Raw genomic sequence first — 18,014 nt, 5'->3', positions numbered from 1 at the left:
TGATTAAGAGCATTATCAACTAATCCTCTTGTTCATTAAAATCCAAAAAAATAAATTTATTCACAACTATTAAAAGAAAACTTCATGAACAATTGACGTTGAACTAAAAAAAATTAAATATTAATATACGTAGTTATTAAAAAGTTAAATTTGTCAAAATTAAACCACTATTAAAAGTTGATTATGAGAAAGTACATAATAATTAAATTTTCCTTCCATAGTCTTACAGATAATTATTATATAAAAGATTCATTAGATAAAATAACATATTATTAATTTTTTTTCTCTTTCGGCTACAATCAAATACAACATATAAAAATAAGTAAAAATAATAAATTTATATTTAATTTTTTTATAAAATAATGATATGAGAGTGAATTTTTTTATTCATTACAATAATTAATTTTATATTCCATTATTTATTAACCATGTTTAATAGAAAAAAAAAGATAAAAAATTATCTAATTTAATTCTCATATATTTATAATATATACACAAAATTTTAAAAGTTTAAGGATCTCAATTTCTTCAATTTTATAATTTTTTATTATATTATTTTACACGTTTCACTTAAAATATTAATTTAATTGTATGAAAGTTTAAAAGAAGTTGAATTCCAAAATTTTTACATGAGTAAAATTGTGTTTATGTATGAGAGACGTATGGGACATTTCCTGTGGGGAAGATGGAAGAGTCCAGAAAAGGCCACCGACACCTTCACACGCATTCGTGGAAAACGCCTCTCCAAACCAAATACAAAAAAAAACCTTTATTACTTTCAACAAATAAATATATCAAAATATTCAATTTTAATATAAGTACTCTTAACATGCAAAAAAATTATGAGCAAGAAATTTACTAAATATTAATTACTACATTTTTTTAACAAAAATAACTGTTAAACCATTTAAATAATAATTTGTGATTTGCAATGATTTTTATTTTGGTTCTCTTATATTTTTAAAAACTTTATTCTAGTCCCTCGAAAAAGTTTTAATTTTTAAATGTTAAATTTGTTGGACAAAAGTAACTTCTTTAAAATTATTTTATTTCTTCAAGTAAGAAGAGCATAATAATTTTTGAAATCTTTTTGTACTTTGAGGAATTAAAAAATTATGTACTACAAACTTGAGTATAAGTATAGAAGTACAACAAACATCAAACATGTGATGAATTACTACTGATCAAAAACCGTTCAATAACGAGATGAGATGAGAGAAGTTATAACTTTTTCACTAATAAGATGATTATAAAAATAATAAGTTAGTTTTTGAAGAGTTTGAATAAGTCTTAAAATTATTTTTGAAATTTTTCGTAATTTCATAGTCTGTAAATTGTTTTAAAAGGATCATATAATCGTTAATAGTAATTTTTTAGAAACTTTTCGCAATCAAACTGTCCAAATTGAGACATACTTTTAATAATATATATATATATATATATATATATATATATATATATATATATATATATATATATATATATATATATATATATATATAAGAAGGTAATATTAGAATTAAAGGTCAAAAGAATGTTATGATTCGTTCAAACATTTGAGATTATATTTATTCATATAGATTATTGATGACTTTTTTATGCCACAAAGGATTTTTTTCTTTTTTTACTTTTTCTTCACATCATTTGGTTTTTCATCGTTAGTATTATTCATATGAATAATTAACTTATCCAACATAGGGTTATAACTTTGAAATTGCGCATATTATTATCCGAAGTTATGATTTTGTTACAAGTTTGTATGTAACTAAACACCAATACATCAATCTTTTGGGTTCACACAAGAGTGTTCTTAATTTTTACTTGAATGTCAAGGTTTTTAAAATTGTTCAACTTCACATCACAATCATATTCAATTGTAATTTTGTGCAAGATTCATCTAATGTCTCATCAATGAAAATTAAATGAGAAAATGAATCAACTCTAAAAAAAAATACTTGTAAGTTTTTCAAATGTCAAAATTAATACTTTCACACTTAGAATCCAATAACATAAACATTACAAATAACATCCATTTCAAGAGATGTCACATCGAACATCTCAAGTAATGCATCCAGCATTTGTTAATTTTTAATGTATTGTCCATGAATAATACTATATAGAAATGCTCAATAATTACATGTGTCCATAAAATATTACTCACAAATCTTGATGTAGAATAGATAATGAATAAACATATCATACTTAAAAAAAATTGTAAAATATTATATTTTCAGGACATGCCTCTTTGAAATATATATATATATATATATATATATATATATATATATATATATATATATATATATATATATAATTTAAAACATTTTTTTAAAATTTAATATATTTTATATATTTAACCCTTCCAAAAACAATTACACATCTATATAAAGATTTTATCATTCCTAAAATATTTGTTAAAAATTTGTCAAAATTAATTTAAAAAGTAAAAATGTAGTCTAATTATAAAAATTATAAAAGTCGACCCTGGTGAGTTAGATTAGACTAATCCATTAAAGGAAAAATAATCAAAATTTGAATAGGAATAAATATGACACCAAAAGACTTTACTTCATCTTAACCTTAAATTTGTTACATAATTTTGAAGAATCGGACAATTTTTCTAACTAGTCATTACAATTTTTTACTAATTGTTTTTGTGTTGCTAACTAATACTTTTTATATTTTGTAACTTTGATAGATAAGGACTTAAGTTTTATATTTTGTTTAAAAATAATTATTTTATGATTATTTAAAAGTTTAAAATTAGTAAAATATACCATTTAATTTTGTTAAATTTTAGATCTTTGAAAACGGATTCCTAATCAGTCATACCATCTTTTCCAACATTTTCAAATATAGAAGCATACTAACGAACTTCAACGGATTTTGTTGACACCATGGAGGTGCATGAAGAAATTTTGAGAGGTGCAAAAGGTAAAAGCCTCCCAACAAGTTCAGCCACCCAACCCAAAGGGAAAGGGAAATGTTTAAACACCGTGTACCCTACCCTCCAAAAAACCGCAAAGCAAAATTCGCCGGCGAAATTTATGACCGGCGGGAAAACCTGATCGCCGGAATTGGCGCGCTTCATCGGAGCCTATGAAAACAAAGCCGTTCATCTTCACGAAACATTATTCAATTCCATCGATATTTTCACGATATTTTCCCTTCTCCAGTCACAATCGTCATTCCTTCGACGACCCCGTTGCGGGATGCAGCGCCGTTTATCGTCACGCGCTCCAATTCCAGCGTCCCGCCACTATTCGGTGGAGCCCGCGCCTGGAGAACACCGCCAGCTTCATCGGCTCTGTCACGCGCAAGCCGGCGCGTGTTAACTCAAAAACCGGTGACTTCGGAGCTTACACTGTGCTCAAGGTTCCAACATCCAACCAACCTAATAGCTCCTTTATCTGGTGCGAACTATTTTTTCTAAAATTATAATGATCTCAATTCAATGAAATTTGCAGTTTTTATTGATTTTGTTGGGAGATTGTGACAGAAACTACATTGTGCTGTGCGTTTTGTTTACCAGGGTGCTTCTGATGATGTGGAACAGTGTGGCAGAACTTGCAGTGGAACACTTGAAACCAAATGATTTTATTTATGCTTCAGGTTCTTTGGGGTCTTACACTAAACCTGATGCCGGTGGAATCCCTCGGTTGAATTACAAGGTTATTTATACAATTATCTATTCATAGATGTCTGATAACTTATGGGATAATTAATTTAGATGTTAGAGCAAATTAAATTGATACCCGATTTGATGTTGTCTTTTAACGTTCATAGTGATCAATTTGTTTCTTGAATGATCAATGTAAATAGAGGGGTTATCGTAGGAGTACAAGCGGGAGGGGTATCGGATGCAATTTGATGAAATTTCAGGGTGTCGATGTAATTTTCTTTAAAAGTTGTATCTATGAATAATTTTAATTTGATAGATAGAGTAAAAATCTTTACGAACTACTATAGGAAAACAATGGACTAGAATGATAATTAAAATTTTGAAATTTCATTACTTGGTCATGTTATGTTTGTTGGAACCAATAGTAGTCCATCGGTGCAATTTTATCCCTGGATTTTCTGTTTGAGGGACTATTTCATCATAGTATATTTTATGTTAGAAATAAGCTGTACTTAATGTCTTTTGAAGAGACATTTTGAAAGTGAAAAAAACGAAAAAATAAAGCAATCTTCTCTTGTAATTTAAGCAAACCCTAAGATGCTACTAGATCGCTAATACCCTCTCGCTCAATAGATATGCTATCCCCTGTCAATATCGGTTATATGGATATTCCATGCCAAAGCACTCCTCCTTTTCCTATTGCTTCAACGTCTTGCGAATTGCCTCTTAAGATTTAATGTTCGTGTTTGCAAATTCCTATCCTTGAAAATGGATTAGTGGTGTTCGTATGCTTAAATTCCTCACTTATCATTACACTTTTTTTTAACTTGCATACTGTGATATTTTCCCCTCTTTTGTGTGTAAATTTTGCATTTACTTCCCTACAGGTAGATGTGAAGGAGTTCAAGTTTGTTACTCAAAGGTCTGGTTATCAAGGCCACAAGAAGTTGGAATCCGCTAAAGGTATGTTTTGTTGATTGCTTAAGTTCATACAAATGCCAAAAATTGTTGTTTTTCTTTGGTTTTTATCTTGTTTGGAATTACCAAATCATATTTCCCAACTAGGTCAGTAATTGATATCAAAGAATTAAGACAAATTCTTATTGACAAACAAAGTTTCTAACACTGGCAATATTTATTTTCTATTGATGGAACAAATTTTACTTTAGTGAAGAAAAAAAAATTGGATGCAGGTATTCATTTTGTTAATCCAGTGAGTACAGAGGAAAAGGAATCTGGAAAATCTTATGCATATTAAGCAACCCCTTTTTAAATTTTTGCTTGAACAGGCTTCTCTGTTGTTCTTGATTGAATTGGTTGTACAATTTGTGTGGTTGCTTCATTAGTCTTAAACTGATTTATTTTCAATTTTTAATGCATTTTCCTGTTCTTATTCTTCTTATCATAAACAAAAAATAGCAAATGTTGGCATGCAAAATAATCAAAATCGGCTTCACCTCTGGCAAGTGTTTTTTTCCAATCCAAATGAGTGGTGGGATCAAAGAAAGCGCAAGTTAAATCCAAAACAGCCTGATTTTAAGCACAAGGATACTGGTGAAGTTCTGTGGCTAAGTACATATGATCCTCCATGGGTTAGAAGACAACTCCAATTGCTAGACTCAAAAGTGGCAGGAGGACCAGTCGGTCCTCATCATTCTCATGTCTCAAACTGGGTTTACGATGATTAGTCTATATGGATAAAATACTATGCGTGTCGGTAATGGAACTTAGACACTATAGCTTTGTACTTACTCTTACCATTTGGAACGAAATGTACAGCAGAGTGATAGTGGCACCATTTATTAAGAGAATGGGAATCATTATGATAATGATAGTGACCATATTTTACGGGCAAAACATCTCAGCTGTGAGAAAGCTTGGCCCAGTTGATAATTACTCAGAAGCCACAAAGAATGATAGAGGTAAAGTTGATGACTACAATTTTTGGTCTAACCTGAAAAGCTTGTGGTTTGACCAATTTGGTGAAGAAATATTTTAAAATATTTTTGTAGTGTTTGGTTTTAGTTGAGTTATCGGGCTGATAGGCCCGAGACAAGAGCCCACTACTTATCCTGGTCGGGAGTGCGAGGCTCCATCCCTGTGATTTGGACCTTTATGTTTTGGGTTAGGATTTTATAAACACTAATGTAATACTGCTATAGAAATTGTTGTTTTTTCACATCTCTGAATTGTTTCTTGTTAAATTTGTGTGTACACATGCATCAATGGTAAGGTTACGAGGTTTCAAATCTTGGGAACTCCTTGTTAGATAGGTTGAGAACTTAAGATGATGTTTGTCAATTCTCAGATGGTGGAAGCTTCACATACTGTTTTTTTGACACACTAGACTTATGAAAGACATATCAAACTTGCACAGAAACTGTTTTCCCCCTTGTGCTGATTAACTGTGTTGGAGTCCGTTATTATTTATGGCATTACCAAGTGTCTTATTACTTTTTTGTTTTTTTCTTACCACTTCAATTTTCCATGGCTAAATCATGTAGTATCAACAGCATCACAGCCGAGTACCATTTATAAAGAATGTAAGTAATTTCACCCTTGAAGTATCTTAAATAATTCTTGAAATATTAAAAAAGCTTTCAATTTTATTTTTGAACTTGATTAGAATATATTAACTTGAGGATTACAATGATGAATATTTGATATTTCAGAAATTACTTTAAATAGTATCACTACTTTGAATATTACTTAGGAAAGAGAATAATAACTGGGGATCAAAATTAGTGGTCTAAACATTTAATTTTTAAGTGCATGAGAAATATACTTTTAGAAGGACATTTGGTTTTCCTTCTAGCTCCTAGAACATCTTTAGTGTAGCCTTAAATTTAAGACTTCAAGTTTCATAAGAAAATTTTATATAAGCATGTTGATATGATACAACGAGTTCTTAAACATTTAAGAACTAGATCATCTATAAATTTTTAAACTCTTAAGTGTTAAGAATAAAAAGAACAATTTTTCAGTATGGATTATCATATCTTTATAATGCTAAATATTGGAGGGAATTGAACTGCAAATAAGATTTGTAAGAATTGTTTTAAAGTGACATGAGACGGATGAATCCATTTAAATTAGAATAAAACTTCATCAGAGTTTTTTTATAAAACACTTGTATGGTTGATGTTCTTAATTGTAAGTTCCAGGTGTGAAATACCTTACCATCATTTTCATGACAAATTACAGATTTATTTGTGCTGAATTCCTATTATTTGGTTCCTTTTTGATTGCTTTACACTGGGAAGTAGTTGCAATCGTTCTTTATATTCACTTTATTTCTCTTTGCTTTCTGAATTGAAGACTTTAGAGGTGGAAGTGTATCTTGGTGGGTGGTCATCACTTGGTCACATATAGTTAGCATATTTTTCTTGTGGTGGTGGTTCTACTTTCTGTCCTAATTGCTTGTTATGGAAATTTTGAAAAGCCTCATTAAAGCGATTCACATAACAGGGTGCGAAAACTGAGAAAAATAAAGTGTTTTCTTTTCAAGTTTTCTGAGTCTTGAGTGCAAGTGTAACCTTTAAGTTTTCACATTATCAACTTTTGAACGTGGTCATGCTCAATCCTTAATTGACTTGAGTATTATAATGGTGGATGATGTTGCTTCAACTGGGAACCAAATGCAAACCTACCTCCCCCAAGACAAAGTCTTTATATACCACTTTTTCTCGTAAAAATTAAAGCTATCTTCTATGCATGATCCAAATTTATTTTTTTAATTTGGATTCTGAGTTTTTTTATTGTCTCACTGTTGCATGTTCAAAATATATTGACTTTGATATTTTAGAATATGTTGCATTTTTTTTAATATATCAAAATTAGTTTATTTTAAAAGAATAGCAGAAAGACAATACAAAAAAATCAGTAGATATACTTACTTTTCTTTTTTCTTATATATATAATGATGACAACAAATTATAAATTAAGACGTTGTTTATCAAAATCTATTGCTATGTGAAGCCTAGGGGTATTTTAAGGGCAAGTTGAATGCAATCACGACTTGCCATTGGGAAAATTTGAGAAGTTAATGGTGTTGTGGAGTAGTGGAAAACATGACATGGCGTTTACTTTTCTGATGCTGATTACTGAAATGCTATTATGGAAACCCAAATGGGTGTCTTGAAATGAATGCATTTTTGGTTCAAAGTTCGGATTTTTATTTGAAATATCCTAACTTCAATGTGATGTTGAACCAACTATTATATCTATCAATGTTAGGGGGGTTTGCACTTTCATGTGATGTGTGTGGCACTCAAAAAAAAAAATGCTCCAACTTAATTTTGACAGCTACACAATCTAGGGAAGAAAGTCATGTTTTGGATATAGTTGTGATTGAGTAAAATAGAACATGATGAGGTAAAATAACATTCTCAACCTGCTATTTAGGTATGTTACAATGAAGTGGAATTGTTACTAAAAAATAAAATGAGATTAAAAAAAATATCCACTCCGATCATCTATATTAGTTAGGGCAGAAATTTTATTTTACTACTTTATTAAAATAAAAAAAAAAAATCAAGGAATCAAAATCAAAAATTTGTGTAAGTATATCTTAATTACATTGGCAATAGGTTTATCTTTCATAACTTTAAAAGGAAACATCTTATATATGTTTTTGTCCTTAAATTTGTACGCAAAATTAAAATTTGTCATATTTTAAATTTTGATATATTTTGATCTCATACTTAAAAAATAATAGATAAAGTACTTTTAATCCAATTTCGTTAAATTTTGTTAACATGTCAAATATGTTTTGAATTATATTTGACTTATTTATACTATTTAATACATTTAAGTTCAAATAAGAATATATATATATATATATATATATATATATATAAATAAGAGATAAACATTAACTTAATCTTATGATAAAAACATGTTGAAAATCCAACATTAATTAAAACAAAATTAATTTATAATATATAAATATATAAACTTATAACTAAACACATACAAAAGGGTCAGGATAAAAGTTTAAAAGTTTAAAGTAAACAAGTTCAATTAAAAATATCCAAACTAGTTTAACATCTTATAAAATTGTATTTGCATGATGTGATGGATAAGGCTTTGGTTAGCTTTCTCTTATGTTTTAAATTCGGTTTGAAGATAAATCGTTTCGTATCATTTTACAAGGTCCTAATTAAAAGAGACCAATTTGATTCATTAGGGAATAATAGAATTTACATCTAATAAAGTATACATCATATCAAATAAATAACGAAATAATATAAGAAATGTTCCACTAAAAATAAAGAAACTCATAAAACCAATTATTAATGACCATTAAAGACTAAGCTTTGATGTATTTTTGTCTGCATTTTACACATAATTTGACAGTATAATTTTTGTGTATATTTAGTATTTTACAAAACTAAATTAAATATTCAATATTTATTTGGTTTATTATAAAATGGGAGGTCCACATAGGAAACACAAATAAAACTCTCATCTTGTTGTTAGGTATTTGATAATTGGACTTAAATTCCATGGACTTATAAAGAAAAAGACAAATAAAGAATATAGAAAAAAGTATTAACAAACAAATTTATGTCTGCCACTGGAATTTTTCTTTAAGAAATCATGGAAATCCTAATAATAGGTTAAAATTGAATTCCAATATTAAGTTTACTAGGGTTGGTGAAGGGCATAATGGTCATTGTGCTGGTCAACTGGTTCTTTATAGATTCATGACTTATCCTTCAACAATTATGTCTTCCAATAGTTAGTGATAATGTTTTCATTTAACATTTTCTATCTAATGGTACTGATTTTATTGCATAGTATTTTTGCATATTATTATTATTTTGACACCTAACAAAGTTTTAGACACACTTTATAATAATTATTTTATCTTTTAATATTTTCCTTTTATAAATACCAAAATTATTTTTTTTTAAATTAAAATATTTCTAAAAATAGATTGTCAACTTATAAATATGGTGTAAACAAATATATTTTCTAATATTTTAATTATGCACTCTCACTTGTCATAATCATGCCCATTTCAATTCAACTCAACTTTTTTTGTGGTTGTTATGAAAGATGATATATAGTATGAGACAAATTCATAAATATTTTCTTATTTTTTTTCATTATTAAAAGTTCTCTTTTTTCCTCTGTTGAACCAATAGCTTATAAGATAAACATAATAGTAATTAAATCTATTTTTTTCTTTTTCTTTTTAAGTAAGGTCGTGCAAATATTTTTTTTAAACTTTGATAAAATCTTCTAGAATTGATCATCTGGCATCACTATTTTTTCCTTTTTTTTCTTTTATTAAAATTTATCCTTCTTTTTTTCTGAACCAATATTTTTTAAGATTAAATTGAGTTTATTTACTCTTTGGAAAAGTTAAGCCATCTTCTAGAATGTTGCATTGCATCCAGTCTTCATTCAACAAGTACTTACCTAAAAAAAAAGTCCCTTTTTGCACAGAAAAATGAAAATCAACACAATCAAAAGAAAAAGAAAGTAAAGTTATTTAGGCTGCTTTTATTTTCTTAAAGTGAGTCATTGATAATTGAAATCATGAAGTTAGGAAAAATATTGAAAAGTTCACTTCAGATTCTGATCATCACTGAAATTCCAAATCCCTACCTACCTATTTCATAAAAAAGGGTAAATTTCATGTAATAATAATAATAATAAATTGCGTAGAGATTAAATAAGTATAATAATTTTTAAAATAAATTAGTCCGGGTTAACCATTTTTTTCTGTTTTTACTTGATTTATCGTTTATACATTTTTTATTAATTTACCTAAAATTACTTTTGGGTAAATATTTGTGTTTTTGAAAAAAAAAAACCTTCATGTTTTTAAAGCACATTTGTTCATGGTTATATTAGGGTAGATTAGATTTGTTATCTAGTTAGTTAATATATTCTGTTTTCTTTTTTTCACCTTTTGTACCATCATTTTATCTGTGTTGATTTTGCATGTATATAATTTAAGATTTCTTTTATTTCACGTGATGATTAAAGTATTATATTATAAAGAGAACTTTAAACGTATAAGAAATGCATTGCAATTTGCTAAATTGGAGTTAGATGTTATATTTAGTTTAATTTATTATTCTTTTTTAATCTCATTTTTTGAGCTATAAAAGCATCATCAAAAGGCATTGAGGATTTGGTCAATTGGAAAGATAACAGGAAAGTAGTCAACTCACACTAACACTTTTTTATGTATAAATAAAAGATGTTGGCAAAAACTACTTAAAATTAAGTTTGTATAATCAATTTTAGGTTAACAACTTCACATTATTTACCTAGAAGAGATAAAAAAAAAAAAAAAAAGGTCTCCCAATAAATTAAATATATGTTTCAATATATGCTTAGGGTAACTAGTTAGAAAAATATTACATGCTTCCTTAAAACAATTTTTACAAAAAATATCATTTATAACAAATTATTATTTATACCAATATTAAATGAAATGATTTGTTTTTAATCTAATCATTTATTTAGTTTCAAAAATTTTAATCTAATCCTTTTATTTAATTTGAAAGTAGCAGTTTAGATTAATTAACAATAATTATGTGTAAGAAATAAAACTACATAAAAATATGTATATTATCAATTATATATATTACAATTGATTTAATTTTCTCTATTCTCTTCGCTTCATAATAATACATATAAGGTTTGTTAAAAGTAAAGATAATAAACAACATAACAAAAGGCCAAAATCTAGGACATTTTCTTACGCTTCCTATTAATTAATATATATATATATATATATATATATATATATATATAAAAGAAATGAATTTTAAGTTAAATTTTATTATTCAAAACTAATTTATAAGATGAGGTTTGTACATTTCCCATTTATATATTATATCATTTTATCTTTACTTGATGTGGATATACTTCTTACACCGAAACATATACATCTCAAGCGATGAAAATAAACATTAATGAATGATTTGACGGTAATACGATAGACCCAACAAATAACAAATTTTTCGATAAAATAAGGAGTAACACAAATAAATAAATAACAAATCTAAATAAAATAAATTTTAATCCATAACATTTATACAATATTAAAAAATAAATTTTAAACTTAATTCAATTAAACACAATAACCTAAATTTTGCATTCACTTATTTCCTATAAGATCGCATAGAAGAAAAACAAAAATTTGAAGCATATTATACTTTTTCTTTCTCGATTGATGAGACCTATGGTTTGTTTTCTTCCGTGTATGTTTAGAACTTGTCTTTAATTCATACCTCATATTTTTACATGACTTTTTTTTAAATGAAATTATATATGCTAATACAACAATTTATTTTGAATAAGTTATATTACTAAATTCTTTAATTGAATAAATTAATATTAAACCATTATTCGAATAAAGTAAGTTTAAAAAATAAGTATCTACAATCTATAATAGTAAATGAGGAATCCAATTAGATTTTTATGATTCAATATAGTCATAACAATAAGACTTGCAAGAAACTCTTAGTTCATGAATATGCATAGAAAGGAACAATTGTTTTGTGTAGTTCCTGAAAATTGGATCTTTTCGTCTCTTTTATATTTTGATGTCTTCCATCTTAATAAATTATTTATTAAAAAGTAGGAACAAAATATTTTAGAAAAAATTGTTAAATGTGAATAAAAAAAAGGAATGAATTCAAGGGAAAAGAAACTAAGGAGGAAGGATAATTATTTTACATACTTACTGAAAATTGCATATTGTCTAACTTTTTTATGTTTTCTTTTCCATCTTTACTTTTGCATACTTGTATATTTATCATAGGAAAAGAAAGGGAGAAAATATCAAATTAAATATATACACATATTTCTATAGAATATGTTTTTTTTTTCGTAAGAGCAAAGTTGAACACACTTCATTATCATTATTGATAATTACTCTGAACTGTTAATTTGAGATTAAATAGAATGTTTTAGATTAAGAGTAAGTCATTCTAATTATTCTTGAAATAAATAGATTCATGCTCTTATTAATATTATACGAAAATGCTTAATTTTTTTTGGATAATTAAGGTTGGATATAAAGTGTTTAATGTATTAACCCTAATTTGAAGAGTTTCCCATTCTAACCATGCACAGAATAATTGTTTATTGTAGTTTACTTATCTTAGTAAACGAGATTAAAAAAAAAGTCTTGGACATTGACTCAGAGAGAGAAGTTAGTTTACGAAAGAAGAGCGAAATAACGGAAAAGAAACGAGAGTTAAGAATGTTTCAGAAAACAGAGGAAAACAGAGCATAAGAGAGTGAGACAGAGTGTGGCCACTCTCACACCACACAATGGCCCTCAACGACTTCTTCGCCGGCGAGATCGCGACGGAGCTTCTCAAAATGCTCATCAGCATCTCCCGGAAGTCGCTCCTCTGCCGTGCCAGCGCCGACCAACTCATCTCGTACATCCACGAGCTCCTCCCCACCATCGAGGAGATAAAGTACTCCGGCGTCGAGCTCCCCGCCCTGCGCCAGTCCCAGCTCCACCGTCTCTCGGAGCTTCTCCGGTCCGGCGTCGAGCTCTCCCACAAGGTCCTGGCCTCCAGCCGCTGGAACGTGTACCGCAACCTCCACCTCGCCAAGAAGATGGACAAGCTCGAGAAGACCGTTTCCAAGTTCCTCCTCGGCCCCATGCAGGCCCACATCATGGCCGACGTCCACCACACGCGCTTCGAGATGGCGGAGCGCTTCGACCGCGTTGACAACTCCGTCCGCCGCCTCGAGCAGTACTTCGGGAACATTAAGATTGGCGTCGGCGGCGGCGGCTGGGTTGAGGAGGCTGTTAGGAGCGTGGACGAGAATGTTGTTGACGGCAGCTCCGCCGTGGGGTTGGGGTTCGGGAAGATTAAGGTAAGGGAGATGCTTGTCGGGAGGGAGGATCTCTGGGTTGTCGGGATTTCTGGGATTGGCGGCTCCGGGAAGACCACTCTCGCTAGAGAGGTCTGCAAAGATGACCAAGTTAGATGTGAGTTCATAAAGTTCCTTAATTTAAACTCGTCAAAGTTATTCATGCTCAAAGAATCAAACTTTTCCTTCGTAATTCGTGCAATAAAAAAGATAACATAACATACATGATCAGGAAACTGTTTATCGTGGTTCAACTTGTACGATACTGTTCCATGCATAGATTAGTCAGTGTGGAGTTTTACTTCGCATGAATCAAATTTTTTGCAGGTTATTTCCGGGAGAGGATTTTGTTCCTGACTGTGTCTCAGTCTCCAAACGTGGAGCAACTAAGAACGAAGATTTGGGGGTACATTATGGGAAATGAGAGATTGGATTCGAACTATGTGGTTCCACAGTGGGTGCCACAGTTTGAGTGCAAAATTGAAGCAGCTCGAACTCTGATTGTGTTGGATGATGTGTGGACACTCTCTGTGGTGGAGCAGCTTGTGTGCAGAATACCTGGTTGCAAGTTTCTTGTGGTGTCCAGAACGAAATTCCAAACGTTGGTGAGTTATGAAGTGGAATTGCTGAGTGAAGAGGATGCCTTGTCTCTGTTCTGTCACCATGCTTTTGGACAGAAATCAATCCCTTCAGCTGCTAATGAGAGTTTGGTGAAGCAGGTAATGTGTTGTTTGTAACTGTAAAAGATAATGCTAAATACCATCTAAAACATCTTAGGTGAATGCACACATGTTTGTTTCTATGTTAAGAATGATTTTAATTCCAAAACTGGTTCTAAGTTGAAGCACTGAACAAGTAGAGTGTTATGCATGGACCTCATTCACTTTTATGATTCTTGTGTGTGATGGCAAATAGGTTGTCACTGAGTGTGGAAGGCTTCCTTTGGCTCTTAAGGTGATTGGAGCTTCTTTGCGAGATCAACCTGAGATGTTTTGGTTAAGCGTTAAGAACAGGTTATCTCAAGGCCAAAGCATTGGTGAATCCCACGAAATCAATCTGATTGAAAGAATGGGAATCAGTATCAATTACCTTCCAGAAAAGGTCAAGGAATGCTTCTTGGACCTGTGTTCATTTCCTGAGGATAAAAAAATCCCTTTGGATGTACTCATCAACATGTGGGTGGAAATCCATGACATTCCTGAAACAGAAGCTTATGCCATTGTTGTTGAACTCTCCAACAAAAATCTTCTCACCTTAATGAAAGAACATCGGTATGCAACATGAGAAATGCTCTTAACTTGGTTTTCTTGTTTTTCCTGTTGTTGGAATAAGCAATGAGATCACTCTAACACCCTTTTGATGTTTTAATCTACCAGTGCAGGGGGCATGTATAGCAGCTGCTTTGAGATATCAGTTACTCAACATGATATACTGAGAAACCTAGCCATTAATCTGAGCAACCGTGCTAGCATTAATGAACGCAGGCGATTAGTAATGCCAAAAAGAGAAAACACAATTCCTAAAGAGTGGTTGAGATACAAACACAAACCATTTGAGGCTCAGATTGTTTCAGTTCATACAGGTATATACCAATTACTCTCTGAAAAATGGCTTTCTTATCTTTCCTATTCTTGCTTCTTTTGTTCATTTTTGTTGTAAGTTTCACATCGATTAAAGATAAGACCAAGATAAGGTCAATTTAGAGAATTTAGAGTATATATGTAAATACAAACCTCAACTTACAAGCCAGTTCTATGAAGTTGAATTAGGTTTAAAGTAACAATTTTTATGATGAATTTGACATTGCAGGTGAAATGAAAGATGTGGACTGGTGTAATATGGAGTTTCCAAAAGCAGAAGTTTTGATCATTAATTTCACATCCACCGAGTACTTCTTACCTCAGTTCATCAACAGAATGCCAAATTTGAGAGCACTGATAATAATAAACTACAGTGCAACATATGCTTGCCTTCACAACATTTCAGTTTTCAAGAACTTGCCCAACTTGAGGAGCCTCTGGCTTGAAAAAGTTTCCACCCCAGAATTATCAGGCACTGTGTTGGAAAACTTGGGAAAACTTTTTATTGTCCTCTGCAAGATTAACAACAGTTTGGTTGAAAAAGAGGTAGATTTAGCCAAAGTCTTCCCAAACCTCTTTGACCTCACTCTTGATCATTGTGATGATCTAACCCAATTGCCCTCAAGCATCTGTGGAATGAAATCACTTCAAAACTTGAGTCTCACCAACTGCCACAATCTGAATCAATTGCCTCTTGAACTAGGGAAACTAAGATCTCTAGAGATTCTTCGTTTATATGCTTGCCCTGAACTGAAAACAGTGCCTAATAGCATATGTGAGATGATGAGATTGAAGTATATTGACATTTCTCAATGTGTGAACCTGAGATGTTTCCCTGAAGAGATTGGTAAAGTAGTGAGCTTGGAGAAGATTGATATGAGGGAATGTTCTATGATCAGAAATGTACCAAAGTCTGCATTGTCGTTGCAGTCTCTGCGACTTGTAATTTGTGACGAAGAGGTTTCTGGGATTTGGAAAGAGGTTGAGAAGGCGAAGCCTAATGTGCACATTCAAGTATCAGAACAGCACTTTGACTTGGACTGGCTTAAAGAATGACTCATTTGTGTGTATTTTCCTGTGATGTTTTACTTTCCAATTTCATGTGAATACTTGTATATAACTTCTACTTTTTATGGAAATTATCTTTTTCAGAAACCTTTTCAAAATACAACGGTGAATCCAAGTTTTAATATTAAATAAAAATAAAAAAATTGAGAAAAATTATCAACATTATCTTATACTATTAAGAGAGAGGATTTCAATTCAAGTTAAATATATTTTTAGTCTCTAGATTTGAATAAAATTAAAATTTGTCTTTAATTTTAATATATTTTAATTTTAAAATTTTAAAATTGAATAGATACAATTATTTTAATTCAATAACATTCCAATGATATTAATTTGTTTAAGTTTGTAAAACGGTTTTACAAATTAACTTTTAAATTTTTGAATGTGTAAAATAGTATAAACAATTAAAATAATACATCAAAATATTTAATACAACTAAATTAAAAGAATTATAAAGTTTAAAAATCAATATCTATCAAAATTTGAGATATAAAGAAAATTCAATTTTGCCTTCAAATTTGGATTAAAAACACATTTATTTTATTCCTTGAATAAATACAATAGCACGGATAAATTTCAATCTATACGAATACATTTTATGTTATATTTTAAATAATAAGTAAAATATGTTTTTTAGTTTCTTTAATTTTGTAATAGTTTACTTTTTGTTTAAACTTACACTTTCCGAGATTGAACTAAGTTATACTTGATATTTCATTTCTTCTTTATACAATATTTTTTTGTTTTTTCTGTACATATACTTATAAAAAAACTGAGGAATTTTTCTCTTGTCGAAAAAATTATCTCATGCCGGAAAAACCGGAAAAACGGTACGAATGTTATATATTATTATATAAAGTAATTGAAATTTATATTGATAGAAACAAAGAAGGGCATGTGGAGTGAGAACTTTCGTGGAAATGCACAAAGTGCGATTGTAATTTGTCTTCATATAAATAATACATGTGACTTTAATCACTCAACTTTTTCTACAGCACTTTTTTTATTTCTAAATTTAAAAGTGTACGTGTGTATATAACATTTAAAGTTTTAAAAATGAAGATAAAATTTAATAGGGTTAAATATGTTTTTAATTCTTCAATTGAAATTTAGATTTAATTAATTTTTAAAATTTTTAATCAATTTAGTCATTTATCTTAAAAAGTGCGTAAATTTAGTCTTTTTAACCAAATTTTGTTAAGTTTATCTGACATTTCAAGCACATTTTAAGATAGTATTTGAATTATTTACATTATTTGACATATTTTTACTTCAATGTTAATTCAAATATTATCATAAAATATACCATCATGTCAAATAAATAACAAATTTTGGTAAAAAATACTAAATTCACACATTTCTAAAAATAAAAAACTAAATTGGTATAAAATTTCGAAAATGAACTAATTTAAAAAAATTTATGAATCTTGAACCATGAAAAATATATTTAACTCAATTTTATATTATTAGAAACTAATGCATTTTATCCTAAATCTGCTTCCAAATTTGACAAAAACATTTTCATATTGAAAGTCTCTATCAGTGTCATTCATGATTGCAAAAACCAACCAATGGAGTGCATGAAATAGGTCAAAATTACACATTTAAGTCCCTAATCTCATCGTTGAAAATGAAATAAACATTATCAGCTTTTGAATTTGAAGACTTACTTTAATTTAGTTTAGTCAGAAATAACATCCCTTTTATAAAAAATTATTTCCGAAGATAAAAAAGAGACACAGATTACATAATATATCATATACAATTAATAGTGAAAGGAAATGGACAAAGGCTCATGAATATTCTAAGGGCAGAGAGAGAAAGAGGAGCAAAAGATAGTGGGTAATATAATATGAGCAAAAAGAAAGATTAAAAAAATA

General features: G+C 29.4%; 2 protein-coding genes across 2 annotated transcripts; both read left to right on the top strand.

The window, feature by feature from the left end:
- The first annotated feature begins 2,989 nt into the window (after window positions 1-2,989).
- On the top strand, window positions 2,990-5,803 carry LOC114193279 (protein OSB1, mitochondrial-like). The gene is made up of 4 exons (XM_028083009.2): window positions 2,990-3,413; window positions 3,533-3,671; window positions 4,510-4,585; window positions 5,042-5,803. The coding sequence occupies exons 1-4, from the start codon at window positions 3,100-3,102 to the stop codon at window positions 5,308-5,310; spliced, it is 798 nt and encodes a 265-aa protein (XP_027938810.1). The 5' UTR covers window positions 2,990-3,099; the 3' UTR covers window positions 5,311-5,803.
- Window positions 5,804-12,777: 6,974 nt separating this feature from the next.
- LOC114194683 (putative disease resistance protein At4g33300) lies at window positions 12,778-16,221 on the top strand. Its single transcript, XM_028085047.2, has 5 exons — window positions 12,778-13,604; window positions 13,814-14,205; window positions 14,402-14,757; window positions 14,863-15,068; window positions 15,296-16,221. The coding sequence occupies exons 1-5, from the start codon at window positions 12,929-12,931 to the stop codon at window positions 16,120-16,122; spliced, it is 2,457 nt and encodes an 818-aa protein (XP_027940848.1). The 5' UTR covers window positions 12,778-12,928; the 3' UTR covers window positions 16,123-16,221.
- Window positions 16,222-18,014: the final 1,793 nt, after the last annotated feature.

The sequence above is a fragment of the Vigna unguiculata genome, chromosome 8 (genome assembly GCF_037176805.1).
Source record: "Vigna unguiculata cultivar grain cowpea cultivar isolate G323 ecotype 2 chromosome 8, ASM3717680v1, whole genome shotgun sequence".
NCBI classification, from domain to species: Eukaryota; Viridiplantae; Streptophyta; class Magnoliopsida; order Fabales; family Fabaceae; genus Vigna; species Vigna unguiculata.
Note: the sequence above shows the minus strand (reverse complement) of the source record. Positions and strands in the feature narration are given on the sequence as shown.

Coding starts and splice junctions, on each gene's coding strand:
- LOC114194683 (XM_028085047.2), top strand. CDS start 12,929: ATGGCCCTCAACGACTTCTTCGCCGGCGAGATCGCGACGGAGCTTCTC. Junction 13,605..13,813: donor CAAAGATGACCAAGTTAGAT/GTGAGTTCATAA, acceptor AATTTTTTGCAG/GTTATTTCCGGGAGAGGATT. Junction 15,069..15,295: donor GATTGTTTCAGTTCATACAG/GTATATACCAAT, acceptor TTGACATTGCAG/GTGAAATGAAAGATGTGGAC.
- LOC114193279 (XM_028083009.2), top strand. CDS start 3,100: ATGAAAACAAAGCCGTTCATCTTCACGAAACATTATTCAATTCCATCG. Junction 3,414..3,532: donor CCTAATAGCTCCTTTATCTG/GTGCGAACTATT, acceptor TTTGTTTACCAG/GGTGCTTCTGATGATGTGGA. Junction 4,586..5,041: donor GAAGTTGGAATCCGCTAAAG/GTATGTTTTGTT, acceptor AACAAAAAATAG/CAAATGTTGGCATGCAAAAT.